Source organism: Manis javanica, chromosome 1 (assembly GCF_040802235.1).
Source record: "Manis javanica isolate MJ-LG chromosome 1, MJ_LKY, whole genome shotgun sequence".
Classification (NCBI taxonomy): domain Eukaryota; kingdom Metazoa; phylum Chordata; class Mammalia; order Pholidota; family Manidae; genus Manis; species Manis javanica.
In genome coordinates this window covers 216,425,532-216,444,609 of record NC_133156.1, presented here as the reverse complement: position 1 = coordinate 216,444,609, position 19,078 = coordinate 216,425,532, and the positions used below count along the sequence as shown (strand labels likewise).

The 19,078-nt window shown below is 38.5% G+C and overlaps 1 protein-coding gene and 1 long non-coding RNA gene across 9 annotated transcripts in view; one reads left to right on the top strand and one right to left on the bottom strand.

Annotated features, from left to right (window-relative positions):
• The window catches only part of LTBP1 (latent transforming growth factor beta binding protein 1), a 375,947-nt gene that overhangs the window by 346,632 nt on the left and 10,237 nt on the right, over positions 1-19,078 (top strand). For all 8 annotated transcript variants that reach the window (XM_073214445.1, XM_073214444.1, XM_073214443.1 and 5 more), the window contains 3 exons: positions 1,819-1,947; positions 2,625-2,765; positions 3,777-3,947. In XM_073214445.1, coding sequence (XP_073070546.1) covers positions 1,819-1,947; positions 2,625-2,765; positions 3,777-3,947 — 441 coding nt within the window. The remainder of the gene's footprint in view (positions 1-1,818; positions 1,948-2,624; positions 2,766-3,776; positions 3,948-19,078) is intronic.
• On the bottom strand, positions 13,789-18,371 carry LOC140843933 (uncharacterized). The gene is made up of 2 exons (XR_012121853.1): positions 18,234-18,371; positions 13,789-14,017 (listed from the first exon to the last, which is right to left on the bottom strand). It is a non-coding gene; the product is annotated as an uncharacterized lncRNA (long non-coding RNA).

The following is a 19,078-nucleotide window of genomic DNA, read 5'->3' as shown; positions in this document are numbered from 1 at the left end:
GTGTGCATATGACATTCACGTAAGCATGGCTTGGGTTATTCAGAATTAGAATTCTTTGAGCCACAGAAACGATTCCACAGCCTTTAATTCCACCACTGGAGGAAGGCCCCTGTGAGCCCCACACAGAGCCGCATCTTGGGCATTAGAACACTGTGTCACCTCGGGATGTCACTTCATCTTCTGAGTTTCTGTCCATTTTTGAGGTAGGAATAATGCCTCAGAGGTTACCATGAGGATTAAATGAGATGACATGTGGAAAACTACTTAATGCAAAATTCTATACTTAGGAGATACTTAATTCTCTTAATTCCAGAGGAATGTTAGAAATCGTGTAAGTCAGGACCATGTGATTCTGACTGTCATCATGTTGGTCTTTACGGTCACCAGCAAAGCCAAGAACCCACTGTGCTGTTGGTAGGGCCTTTTACTAATGTCCAGAGAGTCTTGGCATGGAGCAGAAAAGAAGAAAGCAAAAGTAGATATGTTATATATGTTTACTACTATTAGTCTATTATTCTAAAATATATGTCCAGTCTTCTAATTTTGGTGAAATTTAAACTACACATATGAATATTTCCTCCTTAACCACTCTTGACATTTCTGTAGTAGAGATATTATGACCTTTTATATACAACATGACTTTTTTTTCTTTACAGTTTATAATGCTGAACACTGCTAAATGGCTTTGAGGACCAAAAACATTTTTATTGTCTATACATTTTTGAACACTGGTGTTGTATGATGTGGTATAATTTAGTAGCTGGGTAAGATATTCCATATGTGTTTTTAAATGCATCTATGGTTTAGTCCAATTAAAAAATTAGAAGACTTTGAGGTATGTGTTTAACGGTTTTCGAGTTCACAAGTATTGTATACTATGTTTTTGCAGGGATGTGTTGAATCTTACTGCATATTATGGAACAGAGCCCTGATTTTACCACATAGTCTCCCTCTCTTTTATATAAAAATAAATTCCTCCTAATCCTATCTTAGCAGTGCTGTAAAGGGTTGGAAGAATACTAGATGCAGATCCACATAACCATATTTTGTGGACTTAGCCATTTTTTAGTTATATAACTTTCAGCTTTTCATCAGTGGGGTCTCTAGTTATTTAAATGAGGAGTAGATGACATTAGTTCTAAACTACAAGAATTGATGCTAATCATAAAAGCAATAAAAGCAATAAATAACATTTTTTGAGAGTATATACTGAGTCCTCTACATGAGTTTTCTCATTTAATCCTTTCAATGCTATCAAGTAGCTATTCCTATTATCCCCAGTTTACCACCAAGTAAACTGAGGTTTGGCAATGGTAAGCACTTGAAATTCTGTGGAGGAATGGATCTTCTAATACCCTTAGAAATTGGTGGTTTCATTAATTTGTCATCACCAAAAAAAAAGACTTCACCCAGTGCCATCAAACTTTTGGTAGTTTTCTCCATTTCAACTAATTGATGGGCCAAAATATACATTTGTGAAAAGGTACATTTTTTAAAAGATGTATTCTTCAAAGAATATTGTTGATGCTATTGTGTATTCCATAGACACTTCATCAAGTACAAGGTAGAAACCATATTTACAAATATACCTTCTCTAATAATGGTTTGCACATTGTTCCTAAAATATCACAGACAAACCTAATTATATTTATACATCTGTGAATTAGGCCTAACTTTAAGAATTTTATATTGCTGCCTTTAAGATTCTTTGGAATATAAATACTATAATGTCTAACTTGAAGCCCAATATTGGTTAGATCCTTTAACTGAAGAATGTAAGCTAACTCCTCTTTCTACTTCCACACTATTACCCCATAGATGCAGATGAATGCCTACTTTTTGGACAAGAAATCTGCAAAAATGGCTTTTGTTTGAACACTCAGCCTGGTTATGAATGCTACTGTAAGCAGGGGACATACTATGATCCTGTCAAACTGCAGTGCTTTGGTAAGTTTTAAAAGGATATATGAGGGCTGAGAAAAGATGCAAATGGGAAAAAATAAGTAATGTTCTGTAGTCTAAACAACTTCTTTGAATCTAAATCACATGTTGAAAAGACCTGTAAATGTCTAATGGATCTTCCTCTTAAGCAAGATTTAAGAAACTGAAAACCTCCTTACTGCTACTTGAATAGACTTCAGAGAGTTAATTTTCAATGTGAAATTATAATTCAGGGCACCAGTTTAACTGAAGTGTTCCTTTGGTCTGAGGAACCTCCTATTTCATCACCCAGACCATGCAAGTGAAAGTCAGTTTTAAATACTGACCCAGACTTTAACGCTTGAGCAGAAAACCGTATCCCCTAAGCAGAAGAACATAGCAAAAGAAAATAATTTAAAAACTATTATAAAGAGGTTCTTTATCTTAAATTTCTAAGCATATCCTGTTCCTAAATGTTTTCTTTCTTTATTTAATGTCAGCAGCAGCAGGGCAACATTATTTTTCCAATCAATAAACTTACCATTTTTATAGGCAGAACTGTTCTCTTTTGGATGGTGATGTGTAATTAATTAAAATGTGGCAGCCCCTGGAATCTGGACTAAATGTAGCAGTGTGTAAAGTTTGGTAAATGTATGAAGTGCAACTGATTGTTGATTTTCCTTAAATAATTTTCTTCTCTCAAGATATGGATGAATGTCAAGACCCCAACAGTTGTGTTGATGGCCAGTGCGTTAATACTGAAGGCTCTTATAACTGCTTCTGTACCCATCCAATGGTCCTGGATCCTTCAGAAAAAAGATGTATACGACCAACTGAATCACATGGTAGGTTTGGATACGAGATGCACATCTGTGTCCAAATAAATGTCATAAGGTTTTCTTTTTTTGACTGAAGTGTGAGCCATTGGAAAATAGAGAAATTGATTCCTCGTGTATTTTGAAATAATTAAAATAAGAAGCTAAGAGGAATAATAAGATACATATCATCCATATGTAGGAGATTTAGTACTCTGAGCATGCTCATTTAATGGACAACAGAATCTGGAGTGGCTAAGCAGATGGCAGGGCTGTTCCATGCCTGAGGAGTCTTCATATTTAATCCTCAAAGGAAGCTGAGGAAGATGTAAGTTCAGGGATGATAATTAGGTTTGTTTGACTAGGTTGCAGGACATGGTTGAGGCTGGGCATAATAGAAGGTAGAATTTGACAAGGTGGTGGAGACCCCTGACCCTAACCCTAATCCCTGAAGACTATGATAGGAATCCCTATTGGTCCTGATGAGGTGATGCAGCACGTGTCATTGGCATAATGGATCAATTCAGCATCACTTTCAGGAGCCTACCCTAAATGAAGTCACTCAGTAGGTAAGAAAGGTTAGAACTGAGAACCCTAGAATGAAGTGTCATTGGTCCAGGGCTTTAGCAGATCAATTGGATGAGAAAGCATGAATCCAAAAAAAATACTGTGTAGAAATGAATGGTAGGATTTGATAGAGGAATAAATGTAAAAAAGTAAAGATTAGGAGAATCAGAAGTCCATCAGGAGTATGAAGGACAAAGGCAAGACAGTGGGGTGTCTTATGTAATGATGGGGCGCTATAGAGGGGAGGATTTAATTGGAACCTGATGGGAAGGCTGAATTTCAGCTGATGGGAAGACAGCCAGTTGGAGATGACAGAGGTTTGATCCATGGAAAGACAGGCTGGCTTCAGACTTTTACTTGGACATCACTTTTAGAAATAGAGATGGAAACTTTGAGACTCACTGGCTTCCTCTGCTGTGTTTATGAACTAGGAATAGCAGTGCAATTGTCATGGAATCACATCTTGCCTTTCAGAGCAAATCGAGGAAACTGATGTCTACCAAGATCTGTGCTGGGAGCATCTGAGTGATGAGTACGTGTGCAGCCGGCCCCTTGTTGGCAAGCAGACGACCTACACTGAGTGCTGCTGTTTGTACGGAGAGGCCTGGGGTATGCAGTGTGCCCTCTGCCCCATGAAGGATTCAGGTGAGCCCCTTTCCAGTTCCTTCTGCAGGAAGCCTCTGGGAACAGGTTCATCTCACCTCCTCTGGAGCCTGACAATTCTCTTTTACCTTCACATCTTCACTTTCACTCCTGATATCTTATTTTCATCAGAGGGTGGGTGTGGGTAGGGATGGAAGAGCAGAATTGCATGAACATCTGGTCGACCTCTCCTGGAGACCCTGCCCTCAGTTTTTGAAACCCTCCTTCTTGTTCCCCAAAGAAACACAACGTAACTTAGTAATTAGCGATTACTCCTAGATCTTTAGAATGGATACTTGCTGATTCTTTGTTTCTTCTTCTCATTTCTAACAATTTCTACTTAAAGCAAAAAGGATGAGAGACTATAGATAATCTTTGTAGGTCAAAGTCCAAATTTTTATGTCAACCTTTTTGTGAGATTAGAAAGTTAAGTGAAAACATACTTGAACAAACCTCCTTTCCTTTAAAGTTTTTGATCTGAAGTTAAACCTGTGGTGGAATGGAGAAAATGCAACAGGCTAAGCTCTTGGTTTCATCCCTGTCCTTGTGTTGGTGAGGAGCTGGAAGGTGCTGGCTGTAACCTTCCACGCTGCGCTGTTTGGCGACTGTTGGGTTGGGTGCTGATTGCTTTTTTCTCTTACCACTAAAGGGAAGCACTTGACAGTGTTTGGGTGTCATTTTGTCTTTGACTGTAGAATTGATTTGTTGAAAGCTAATGTGTGGGTGAAAGTGAAGGAGTTTATAACAAAGAGTCCCAGAATGTTCAAGAGGGAAGGAGTTGCTTGAAGAGAGGAAATAACATTCATTTTTAATTTAGTTAGAATGTAGCTTTCAAGCTCTTTAATAATTACCTTTTTAGCTTTCAAATAAATTAAAACCAATGGAGCCTAGAAAAGAAATGTCATAAAAGGAAATGCGATAGCAAAGGATAAAGAACAAATACGTAAAGAAATAGATAACAGTGACAGTAGCCCAGAAATGGAAGGAGGCAGGTTCTGGGCCAGATAGGCTGGATCTGGAATCCAGAACTGCCCACAGCGGGTGCCTGACTTGGGAAAAATAACCTCACCCAGTGCAGCTTGCTGTAAAACAGAGGTGTCCAGGTCTACCTCACTGGGGTGTCATGAGGACGGGGTGGGTATAGGTAGAGCGGGAACACGGCTGGTATAATTATTAGCATGACTTTTGCCTCTGTCCCTGGAGGCAGAGCCACAGGGAAAGTGAGTCCAGTGGGGCCTGAGTCAGCCTCTCGCAATGCTGTCATCCCTCGTCTCTATTTTACTTAGGTAGTGTTTTTTATTGTGAAATTTTTTTCAAAAATAGTACTTACTCCCTTGAAAGAATTAATCAAAGATGTTCTATTCCCTTCCACCTAACCCATCACAATCAATTAAACTCTGCTCCCTAAAGATGCTCATTCTTTTTTTTTTTTTTGAGAGGGCATCTCTCATATTTATTGATCAAATGGTTGTTAACAACAATAAAATTCTGTATACGGGGGGTCAATGCTCAATGCACAATCATTAATCCATCTCAAGTCTAATTCTCGTCAGTCTCCAATCTTTGAAGCATAACGAACAAGTTCTTACATGGTGAACAGTACAAGGGCAGTCATCACAGAAACTTTCGGTTTTGATCACGCATTATGAACTATAAACAATCAGGTCAAATATGAATATTCGTTTGATTTTTATACTTGATTTATATGTGGATCCCACATTTCTCCCTTTATTATTATTATTATTATTTTTATTTTTAATAAAATGCTGAAGTGGTAGGTAGATGCAAGATAAAGGTAGAAAACATAGTTTAGTGTTGTAAGAGAGCAATTGTAGATGATCAGGTGTGTGCCTGTAGACTATGTGCTAATCCGAGCTAGACAAGGGCAATAAAACATCCACGGATGCAGAAGCTTTCTCTCAACACGGGGGGAGGAGGGGGGGTGAGGTTCTAAGCTTCACCACTGTTGATCCCCAATTTCTCACCTGATGGCCCCCCTGCGACTGTGCCTGTCTTAGGTTGTTCCTCCCTTGAGGAATCTTACCCGTCTCTGGCTAACCAGTCATCTCCCAGGGCCATACAGGGAAACGTAAAGTTGGTAAGTGAGAAAGAAGCCATATTTTTTGAAAAGGTTAGCTTTTTACTTCTTTGCAGATTTATGCCCTGTGGCTTCTATGCCCAGCACTTGTCTCGAGGTATCTTTACCAACTGGAGGAATTATGATACTCGGTAAATTTGATGAGGCACGAATTCTATTTAAGGGTTGTAATTAGGAAGGAAGAAGAAAAGCTATAGAGGTAGCATATGGAAGAAAACACGGGAGGATTGATTATTTCTTTGACATATGAAGATGCTCATTCTTAGCAGTTGGTTTTTAATTATCCAAGGCTTTTTCCCAGATATTAATTACTGTTATATATTTAGATTAGTCATTGTTATATATCTAAGAGAATATTTAAAATGGAAATTCATATCATCAGTGTAAGCCACCCTTTTACCATTTTATTCATCAGCATCTCTGAAATTGAGGGTATCTTTTAACTGATAGCCACTAACAGTGGCCACGGTCTTTTTCACATTTTAATGCCTGTCATATCAAGATGCTTATTACAATCTGTGGTATCTTAGAGTTGATGAAAGGTGATAAATTTTAAATGGCTGCACCGACTTGGTTTTATGGATGTTCCATGTCTTGTTTAGTCACCCCCGCAGCACCGGACATTTGGGTTCTCTGTCCCTGACCCTGCCCAACTGTGCCTCCATCTTGATTTTCTAATTCAAAAAACATAGCAGTGAACCTTCATGTATGTATCTGATATATACCTGTGGGAGTACCTCAGGAAGAAAATTCTTACAAATGAAAACACTGGGTCAAGAAGTCTATGTACTTTAAATTTACTACCTTCCAAAAATACTGTGCAAACTTAGATTCACATTGTCAATATTTGAAATATCTCTTTCTTCATTACCTTTACCACTGGGTATTCTCAGATTTTAAAGTTTTTATCAGATGGGTAAGAAGGGTATCTCTTATGTACCTTCCTTATTTCTAGGGGATTTGAGCATCTTTTCCATGTTGGTAGGTGATTTGTATTTCACTGTCAGTTAATTATTTATGACATCCTTTCCATATTTTTTTGTTGACCTTTGAGTCTTTTTCTAACTGATTTGTAGGAATTGTACATATTCTGTTTACAACCCTGACATTTGGGTTCTGGTATGCTTGTTGTTATGGAAACTCTCATATGAAAGGTCCTGCATGTATTGGCATTTTAATTCTGCCCCTGCCCTGATCCTGTGATATTAAGTATTTATTGCATGTAAATCTGACAAGCCAGTGCCTATGAAAATCAAGCAGAATTGATTATTCAAGTATTTTGCAGTTAGAAAGGAATTTTAGAATATCGCATTAATTCTTCTTAACCAAGATATAACAAAGCAAACTTTAAAATATAAGTTTGAACCAATCCATGTGCATGACCATATACTGTATAAAATTTTTAGGAGAGTGTGGGCTAGCAGGAAGAAAGGATATCATCTGCCAAATCAAAAGAAAAAAACTTTAGCATCATTGCTATACTCTTTAGAGTTTATATATGCATGACAGTACTTAAAATAATTTCTCCAAAAAAAATCTCTAGTATATAGTCAGCCAACCCCTCAAAATCAGTGGTTTTCAATCTTTTCTTTTTTAGACAATGGTAATCTTTTGTCAACTGAATTATTGTTTTAACCTCCAATATGTAAATTCATTAACATCAAAGATGCTGGGAGGCTGGTCAGGAAAACAGCTGCTTTGGCCTTTGAGCTGTAGGTGAAGGATCCTAGGGTGCCAGGGAACACATGCTGGGAACCACTGTTCCAAAGGCTTCAGTTGGAGTATAGGAATGAGCTAGGCACCCAGGAGGGGTATTTCTTATATACCCCTGAAATTATGGGTCTAGAACTAGATTTAGGGATTATCTATTCTGAATCTAGAGAGAAATCCACAACAATGAACACTGCAGTTTTTCCAGAGCTCCTGTGACTGGCTGGCATCCTCTGATTAGCCCCCAGTGTTCTAGTCATACCTACACCATACCATCTCCATTGAGCACATTTCTGCTGGGGCCTAGTAACTAAGAGGAGCCAGAGCTTAGGGTTTAGCACTGGGGCTCGGGATGAAGTTGCCTGGGTTTGAATCTCAGTTTGGCAATTTCTTATCTACACAACTTGGTTACTTTGTCTCTTTGTCTCTCTGTCTCCTCTTGTGAATATACTACTACCTGCCTTCCAGGGTTGTTGTGCAAATCAAATAAATTAATACATGAACACTTAGAATAGTGCCTGACTTGTGATAAGCATTCAGAAGGTATTAGCTATTGGTATGACAGATCAAATGCACTTTCAAATGTAGCAGAAATCCAAGACTTTTATTAAATATGCAATTACCTAATAGCATCTGAACATGAGTAAGCATAGATAAATGCAGAAATAATTGTTCTGATGTAACACTTTGTCTTCTAGACCACTGCTTTATAAACAGTAATAGGCAGGTCAAGTACCTGGAGATCTTACCAAAAAAACAGATTCTGGTTCCTCAGTGGAGGGAAGTGCACAGGATTCTGTATTCCTACCAGGTCCCAAAGTGACGTGGCTGCTGCCAGTGCTCAGATACTAGCCAGGTTCTAGAGACTTCTAACAGCATCCAACTTTATTTTGTTAAGACTGAATTGAATGGAGTTGCTCATTTTTTCAAAGAGGAAACAAAGAATGTGTGAATTTTAAAACTGGTTTGTTCATAATTTCTGTCATTGAACCTTTTAAATATGCTGTTCATAAATATCTTGATAGTTGAGAAGGACCACATGTTCTGTCTCCATATAAACCCTGGATTACTCCCAGCCCACCAGGCACTGAACCTTCCATTTCCCTGGGCGAGCAGCGTTGCTTTGGGGAACAATCAGTTACTGATGGAAACAGTGCTGGAGGAATTTGAGGAATAAATCGCAGCCCTTGTCATCGGCTTTGAGCATTAAAGTACAGTGTAAAGTAAAGCCTTGGCTCTGGAGCAGGTTTTCACACTTCAGGCCCAATAGGTCATGGGCACTAATGCTTACTAATGCAGCAACTGCTTCTGAGAATACTGGTCATCCGAGCAGGTAGGAGAGGCTCCTTCAGTACTGTTCTCTGAAGTTCCATGGCATCCTGCAGATTGGTACCACCTGCGGGGGAAACGTGTGGACAGGAATGGATTATGTCGGCGTCACTTTACATGATGGGAATTGCATGTATAATTCAGTACATTTCTGGGGCTGCTTAGGACTCCATTTCAATCCTCAGGTGAAGTTTGGGAGGCCAGACACCAGGCCTTAGGAGGAGAAGGTTCTGGGTCAGTGAGGGCAGTGTGGCAGATGTGACAGTGCAGTTTGTCTAAGTGATCCTGTACTGACAGCCTCCCTCTGGAGGCTTGGGTTCCCCTATTCGCGCTCCTGCCTCCTCCCTATGTCAATATTCTGTAGTCCTGCCTATTCTTAGAATATTTTGGCAGAGAGGGGCAGCCAAACTGCTTTGGGAGAACCCACAAACTTGAGCTCTTTACCACGAAATCATGCCAACCTCTAAAGGAAAAGTGGTTTGGAAAACAAAGGAAAAGCAGACCATTGTGTCTATATCATAAATAAGAAGGTGGGCTTTGTTTGATCTTTCTAGGGATTTTCAGTGACATGCTAGAAAGAAATCAGAGGGATACCAGAACTTTGAAATCTTTGGTGGATATGACATTTATTGGAAGAGGAGTTTCTTGTAGCTCGGTTTTTTCTGGGTCTCCACTATAGTAAAGAACAGTGATAGCTAACATGCACATAACAAACCCAGTGCCAGGCATTGTTCAAAATGCTTTCCATCTATTAAGATACTCAGTTCTTCAAGCTGTCCTGTGAGATAGGTATAAAAAAATCTCCTTTTCTGGGAGTGGAACTGAGGCACAGAAGATTAAGTTACCTTCCTTGATCACACATCATAGTAAGAGACAAATTCACATCCCTGCCTTTAATCACATCAGTGTTACTCCAGACCCTTTCTCCCAAGGTCTCAAAGCACATCTCAGATAAATAGTACCCCTTAGAATATAAAAGCAGTCAAGTGAAAAAGTAAAGCTGAGATATAAATTTTTTCCTCATGCACGGTGTGATTAGAGAAGGAAAAAACTACAACTTTGAGAGCTAGGTAGTAAGCTTAGCACAGTAAGAGATGGTGTCATTAACTGTATCAGAGTCTAGCAGCTGGTGGGCATTAGATAATGATATATGTTTGATGTATTAGTGGATTAAAGCAAGTCAGTATAATTTTCTAGAAAATGTACCTATGGATTACAAAATATAATAGGGTGCCATTATCTCATAGAAATAAAAACTTACCTACAAATGAAAAGAAAAATTAGACATATTTCAACACTGGAATCTCAAGTATCTACAGATCACAGTGCCTGTGGTTATTTTTTTAAAATAACTAGACCTCTGTTAAGTAACTTTTTAAATTAATTAGACTTATTGTAAGCAAAATGAACGTAAAGACTTCAAAGTCTTCATCTAAAACTAAGTTTTCTTGGTGGGACACTTACTGTGTTGGGAGAGTGCCACCTACTGGTGGTATAGTGTACTGCTTCAGGTGTTTGAGCCTTTCAAGTATTCAATGAAAGAAAGCCAGGTGTAGAAAGGTGAGAGTAGTTAAAAAAATCTCTAAGCAAACTGAAGGGCCACAAAAGAAACTGGCAAGTGTTTAGAAAAAAGTTTTGTAAAACACTAATATTGATCAAAATGCAGAGGCATGTTTCCTCTTTGTTTTGCTGAGAAAACAGTTTGAAGATACAGATACATAGATACACTTGATTAAAAAAATTCTAGTTCTGGGAATATAGATTATTCTTGAACTTGACTGCCAGAAATAAAAATATGATCATTAAAGCATAAGAAGAATTTGAAATGAATTCTGTCAGTAGGGAATCAGTTGATAATTTTTGGTGTATTCTTACAGTGGAAAATACTACACAGCCATTTTTTTTAATGAAGCATATTTATAGAACATAATGTAAAATTTTATCTAATTCTTATTTTTAAACCAGGCAAAGGACATGTTTAGTAAACTGTTATAGGTAAGGAGTAAACCATATATGAAATGCAATCTTAAATTATTTATAGCTTACCTGTTTTAAGTTTTAGATTATTTACCTGTTCCTTCCTTCATTTCAGTTTTTACTCAACACCTCTGGACTAGGCAATAAATTTTGGAACAGAGGTACAGTTTGTATTTCCATGAAATATAAAATTCTGTAAAACTAACAATACATAATTATGTTGTATTGCTAAATTAGAACTGTTTATTTCTAAATATTGTGTCCTTTAAGTGTGCATACGATAGATATCCTTATTTAACAAATTCACCATTGACTATGACACAGATTTTTCAAAAACTTCCTATTAGCTAACTATCTGTCCCCAATTTTTTCATATGGTTTTGCAAAAGTGAAAGAAACCAGAATCTGTTTGTGAACAGTTGAGCTAGTGATTTGTCCATGCAAGGCTCTTACACGTTCCCAAAGATCTTAATATGAGAGGTTTTATAATACCCTTTGAGGTATAAGAGAGATAGGGATTTGACTCATGCACTAAACTTGAAAAAACATCGTAACTGGGCAATGGTTGCAAAAGGCCTTTCAGCAGTCATGGTTTAAAAAAAGCTTTTCCAAAAAATATGTTTCCAAAGAATGTTACTAATAACTTTGGAACATCCTACATGTGAGGCACAGTGAGTGATCACTGCCTTGGGCTCAGGCAGTCCAGGGACCTCATTCTGCTCTTGGCACTGCTTCTGTCACTTCCACTTGATGAGTTACTTCAGTTTCCTTTATCCAATGTGGAGAACTCTTGAGGTTATGGTAATTAGCAGTCTTTGAGCATGAAAGCATTGTTCATTTTGATCATAGATCCTGAATATCCTGATTAAAGAAAGCACAGTTGTTAATAAATTATAGCATAGCATTAAAATAAAACTGGAAAAATATAAAAGGCCTCCTAAATTGAGTGTCTACCAAGCCTGCCCACAGCGTACGTACACTGTATGTGCTCAGTGGTAAGTGGTCTGGTTCTTTGGGACTGAATTCTTGGGATCTGTGGAACTAGGTTGAATTGGATACCATATGGGTTGGGAGGTTAAGCAATTAATAGTGTTTCTTATTGAAAAGATTGTTTTACTTGGAAAGCTTCAACATTTCCCCCCAAAAAAGGGGTGAAAATACTTTTCTTACTATAAAAAGATGATCACGAAATAAAATTTAGTAGTGAATTATGAATACATGGCTTTGTGATTTCATGTTGTTGTTACATGAGTTTCCTCATTTGTCAAAGGGCAGTACTACCGCCACCTGCCCCAGAAGGTCACTGGAGGGTTAAATGTGATCACGTATGTGAGTCGCTTGACATATAGTGACTGCTTTGTACATGGTAGTAATGACTATAAATCAAATCCTATTCCAGGAAATGAGTTGAGCTAAGATTATTTCCCACTGCTACCATATCATAAAGTGCTAGAAGTCTCTTTGAAAGGAGGCAAGAATCAAAGACAATGAGGAATGGGTGTGTTTGGAGACAACCTCAGCGCTAAGTACCTCTCTGGACAAGCCGCTGCCTCCGTGCCTTCTCAGGCTTTTAAGCTCCAGGTGTAAGTTGTAATGTCTGAGGGAGGTTTTAAAAAGGACCATTTAGTGTTGGGTTTTAAATGAACATTCAGTGTATTCATTTTATAAATATTAAAACCTAGATTTTCCCCAAGAATTTAAGTTCAACTTACATCATTTGTCATTCTATTTATAAGGCCTATGTTTTTATATAAAATTTGATTTTTATTTTGTAATTAATATTTACATATCTTAAGAAACAGATTAAACTTTCCTTGAGTTATTCTATATTGAAACTGTTGATTAAATCTGTAACACTTTGGTCTCACTTTATAAATTTTATGTGTTTGGTTTTTTTTCCCCAAGCACTTCCTATTACCTAAAAGAGCAGTCTACAATCCTAATAAACATTTTCTACTTAAGTATTTAAATAACTCTTATAAATTGCTCTTAATAAAAAGCAAGGTTAAAATGCAACAAATTGAATTCTAACAAATTTAAATATTGTTTACCAACCTAATCAAGTTCTCTTAATTCTCATTCATCATAAAATCCTAAATCTAAAGTTGGTTATATTTTAAACTGAAGTCACAAGACATGAAAGATTCTGCATTTTATGGTTCTCTTAAACATTGTGACATATGAAATAACAAAAACCTTCTCCCTCTAAAACACTAATAGTAAAGTATTAATATTCTAACTTAATGTATGTCATTATCTCTGTAGCAGAATTAACCATCTTCGTCCAGTTGAGGTTACTGGGGTAGAAAAATTCATGAGTGAAATTAAGTCGGTTATCAGTTAGAGGATGAAGACCAGGATGTGGGACATGTATACGCGCAGTGTGAGTCTGAGCAGCTATGTGTGAGATGCAGAGCACACTATAATTTCCATGTTGACAGGGGACCCCAAGTGTTTCTCATGTATATTACTTTTATAATCAATATCTTCCATTGCAGTGACTCTCAATGGCACAATAGGGTAAATAAAATCAGTTAAAGAATTTAAAAGCTCTTATCCAACTGCATGTGACTCCCCTCAACAACCAGATATCCTCTCCTAAAGGGATGTGCTCACCCTGTGGAGATTCCCTACCACACTGATGGCTCCAGCAGATGGCAAACTTCCCCTGTCCCTGCAGGCTAGGCTGGGTGTGTATTAGTGAGGGTTCACCCAAAAAAACAGAACCAACAGGAGAGATTGTCTAATTTATTTATGCATTATAAGAAATTGGCTAACATGATTATAGAAGTTGGTACATTCAAACTCTGCAGGACAAGCTGATGGGGTGTGCCGAGGTTTTGGTTCAAAAGCCGCCAGGCAGGAAGAGCCAGTGCTGTGAGTGAGTCTGAAGTTAGCTGGCAGTTGAATTTTCTTACATAGAGGAGGGTCGGTCTTGCTCTTCGGTTTGGACTTCAGCCTGTGGAATGAGGCCCACCCAAGTTACGGAGGGTAATTTGCTTTACTTAAATCCACGGGTTTAAATGTTAATCTCATCCAGAAACACCCTCACAGAAACATCCAAAATAATGTATGACCAACTACACCTGGGCCCCCCATGCCTAGCCAAGTCGATGCATGACACTGACCATCACAACTGGGATTGAGAAAATGTTGAGAACCAGTTAAAATATTTACGTTTTGTGGACTTTCTCCAGTACCTCCCACCGTCCTATACAAATATACACACTTAAGGAAAGGCCTTAATATTCAATTCAAAGCTAAATATTGTCCCCTGTCCTTCTCCAGATAGTTGCTGGGGAAGGACAGAGAGGAGGTAGGATTTTTAACAATCAGGGTCTGTTATGACAGACCAGGGCCTCTTAGCAAGGAAGGAGCTGTGGGATTCGGAAAGGGGATAAGTAAACATGAATGAATGACAGAGAGGCCAGAGACAAAAAGGTTCAGTGCACAGAGGATGAATACTAGAAATAAAGCTGAAGTGTGGGGTTTTTGTCTATGGCAGGTGCCTTACAGGAAGAGAAAGCAATGGGCAAGTAATTCACATTCAGGTTATGATCATACTGTAGCTGTTGATTAAAAACATTTTAAAAGAAAAGGAAGCATGGTTTGCCTCAGAGTAAGGCAAGTTAAAAAGAAAAAAAAACCCTGGTAGAGGGAAAATGTAGACCATTTCCTGCTCAACTGCTAGACACGCAGGGAGGTTCCTCACCCAGGTCCCTGGAGTGGGTGTGAGCCTGCAAGCACTGGGACCACGAGCTGGGGAGGACCATTGGGTCTCGCTAGGCTGCAAACCAGAGCATTAGTTCTCTAGTTTGAGAACTGGCTGAAGCTAATATGCAGGGGCCTCAACAACACTTACAGAGCAGTCCAACTTCAGGTGGGAGCCGGGGGCAGACGCGATGACAAGGTGACCAGTGGTGTCTGGCGAGCACTGCTGAGACTTGAGTTTGTGTATGACTCGGACTCTGGGGTGTCAGTTTTATTCAGTGCTTGTTTTCCTGGAAGCTATACTGCCTTGCAGTGCTAAGAAAGTATTTGGCCACACTCTGTTACATAAAATATTCTGAATAGAGCATGAATTTCATTATGACTATCATCACACTGGTGTCCCATTAGAATCTTTCTAGTTTAGGGCCAAAGTAGAGAATTTAGACATGCATGTAAAATGAACAATTTGATCACAAAAAAAGGGAAAAAAAACACTTTTAGTTTTAACTAACAAGTGATCTAATTTACCTCAAAAATAAAATTTTAGCCGTTGAAACATTCTCCCTTGGAATCAGAGATTATGCATAGGTATTCTGTCTTCTAGAAATGCCTATCTTTTGCTAGGTGATTTGTTCTTTAGTGGGAATTTTACTTTCCCATATTTTAAGTAAACTTTGCTGCTGTTCTGATTTTTTCTCTCTTCAGTGATAAAAACACTTGAAACGTACTCTAAGAATGGACTATGATGAGTGGGACAAGGGGAAATCACTGTACCTAAACTGTTTAAAGCCTGTTCTGTGGCTAACATTTTGAATTCAAATAATGTTATCCTTATTTTGACCTTTAACCTCATAATACAACTGTGGCTAGAACAAAGTTGTTGGCTGCCCATGCCTTTTACATGAGAGCCTCATGGCCCAAGTGGACAAGACCAGCAGAGGGGGGATGACGGAAGGTTGGCTTACTCTCCCTTCATGCCGCGGACAGATCATGCCCCTTACGATTGGGAGAAAAACATCTAAAAAGTACTTAGAAAGCTACCAGGTTCTTGTCTTTGTGTTGGTACAAGTCCTGCCAGGAATAGAAACTAGGGAGGTGATCATTTTGCTTAGTAATCAGTAACCAGTTATCTTAAGAAAGAATCAGATTTCAAAAGATGAGCTCACACAGAGGCCTCTTTATGCTCCTACTTCTGAGCTTCAAGTCCAGGGGCAAACAGAGCTGCTGTGAACAGTTGTGCTAGCTGTGCACTGCTCAGACCTAGAAGATTCCATTCACGTGGTAATGTATGAGCTCCTGAAAAGAATAGCCAAAGAAATCACTGCCAGAAGGTAGAGCTGCTAGGACTGTATCTGCTTCTGAATAGATGTAGAGGGGAAGGTAAGAGGAGAGTCAGAGCAGAAGATAAATGGCTGTATATATATGCGAAGATCATAAAATGGAGTTAGGAGGGATCTTAAAATAGTTCAGGTTTGATTTGCAGTATTGTCTTCTTTCCTATAATTGAGTGGAATACATATTTATGAATAATAATGGCTATGTTTAATGTAACTTCAGTATTACATTAATTACCTAGAATTGCTCTTTAAATAATGATAATGGATGCAGCGGTATGTCAATCTCAGCCTTGAGATCTGTACTTCTCAACACGGAGTTTTGAACAAATACTAATATAGCTTTCTCTGCTTCAAAATTTGAAAAAATTTGCAAGGTTAAAATAATGAACTATAAAGCACAGTTATCTTTACCCTTGTATTTTAAGAATTTGTTGTTTTTAGTAAAAGAAAAGACTATTTTAAGACTTTATCCTGACTTGATCTTTTGAATATGATTAAATTTCTCTGGATCTCAGTTTCCTCAGAAGAAAAATGGGTTTGCGTTAGACCTTCCTCACAGGTTAGACCATCCATACCTACAGTGTGTTCAGTTTCATGACCGTCACTCTGGAAACTTCCGGGGAAGCAGCACATGAAGGCAATAGCATCATCTAGTGGTGAATACCTCATACTCCAGCCACAGGTTTCAAAGACAAATTGTCTTCCCCAAATCTTGCAACCTTATTGTAAAAATTTCCTATTTAGAATCATAGAAGATCTCAACTAGAAAGACCTGAGAGATCAGCTCGTCTACTTGCCTCATTTTACAAATTAAAAGTAGAATGATTAGATGAACTCCGGACTTAGATAAAAAAAAAAAGTTCCCCTCTATTTTTTTGGTTCTCCTTTTTCTCATTGATGTGAAATTCACGTAATGTAAAATTAACCGTTTTCAAATGAATAGTGCAGTGGCATTTAGTCCATCCGCCATGCTCTGCTAATTCCTCTTTATTCTTAAGCACACACTTAACTCCTGTTTTAAAGTAATTCTTACTTGGCTAATGCAAAAATAAGAGAGAATGCAAAATGTGGTCCTTATATATAATCCTTACTGATTTTCTCCTAATTGTTGACTTTGCAGATTGTCACTTTGGAGTGATATTAATTAAGGAGCAGGAAAGAGGGAAATAAAATAGTTGATCTGTCATTGCACTTAGAAAATATAAAATAGATCAGTTTAGAAAATTAACATGTTGAACTTTCCTCCTATTTGCCTCTCTGTTTATTGTGTTCAGTCTTATCTCTTACCAAACATTAGAGGTTACATCATTCTGAATTTCCTCTGAGATTGTCTGAATGTAAGACTTAATGATATATTTCCAAAGCCCTGGATATTTAGAAATGTGGAAAGCCTTTCATACAATCCTTAATAAGAAATTCATAAATTATCAGTCATTATTTTAAGGCTTTCATGTGTGGCATGATTTAATACTATTACAAGTGTATAAATGTTGAATCCAGGTTTTAGAAAGCAAAACAGCCTCCATTTCTTGGCATTCCTAACCAACAAATCTCTCTGTTCAGTTAGAGTCTGGCTAAAGAAACAGCAATATGATGGGAAATTCTGGGAGTAACTGAACTGGGTAGGGCAGCATGAGGTGAAGGCTGGGGAAGGGGGGCCCTATTGGTCTATGGCCCATGGGTTTCCTTAGAGCATTAACATTTACAAGAGTCTCGCAGAATGTAAACCCTGCCAAGACTTTAGATTTCATTACTTCCCTGTCCTCGACAAGTACGATTTAATTGAACATTAAGCAATTTGATCTCTTTCACCTAATAAATCGAGCAAATTCAATCAACATAAATCCTGCTAATGATAGAGCGGACCCTGGTGGGGCTGAGCTCATCAGCATTCATGGTTACTACTCTCCCTGGAATTGTGGTCACAAACACTGGTTGCCAAACTAAGTGCTTACCTGATGCTTAATGTCTGGGGAGTGTATTTAATAATTTTCTTCTCAAGGGTAGCCGTGGAACAGAAATAACATGAATTTATAGATATAAATTTATGTTCAAACCCTTCACCTAAAGTAGAACAACTTGCACAATAAACTTTAATGTTCTTATCAGAAATGAAAGTTTACTTACAGTTATTTCATAAGGTTGTTCTGAGATATAAATGGAAAAGGGTGGCAGAAGCGCACAGCACCTGGCACTGCGGAGCTTCTTAGCGCACATTCGCTCACTTGCCTTTTCGGGAGTGTGATTTGGTCTCCCTGATGTCACCCGATCCATTATGTATGCCTGTGAGTCTGAGTTACCACTCCTCCTGCTCTTTACCTGGGCTCCTCCTTGTAAATGCTCACCTCCGAGACGAAGCCTTCCCCAGCTCTTCTTGGCCGGCCCCAGTCACTGCCTCCTCTGTGGCCCTGATAAGCTCTTGCTCATGTCACAGTGTACATAGCCTCCTCCGAGTGTCATCACAACCTTCCCCGCTCCCAAACCCCACCCTGCCCATCATGTTCTCAACTTCTGCTTGAATGAATGAGTCTGTCGATCCATCCCTCAATGAAACAGTGACTTGCCTTGTGTATCAGTAAAGCAGAGCACCATGATCCTGTCCAATAGATAACACTCAAAAAAAAAATAGGTCCCGTCCCAGGACCAAGAAAGTGGAGAAGCAGACGAGAACTAAAGACTTTGACTCGGGGCCCTTGCTCTTTAGTATACCCAGTTTTCCTTCACAACTCAGCAAGTTTCAGTATGAGGGAAGCAGGGTTCCTGCCTGGTCACTGTGGGTTAGACTATTCTTGATAAAGAGCATAAGCAGACAGACACCTGAACAGGTGTCCAGATGCCCAGGGTATGGCATTGTGAGTACAAGCCTTTCTGTCACATGCTCTTATCTATCATCAGTACTGCAGTAAGCTCTGCAAATGGTCAACGTTTTTCTAATTTCACAGCTTTCACTAATTTTAGTCAAAACAATGCCT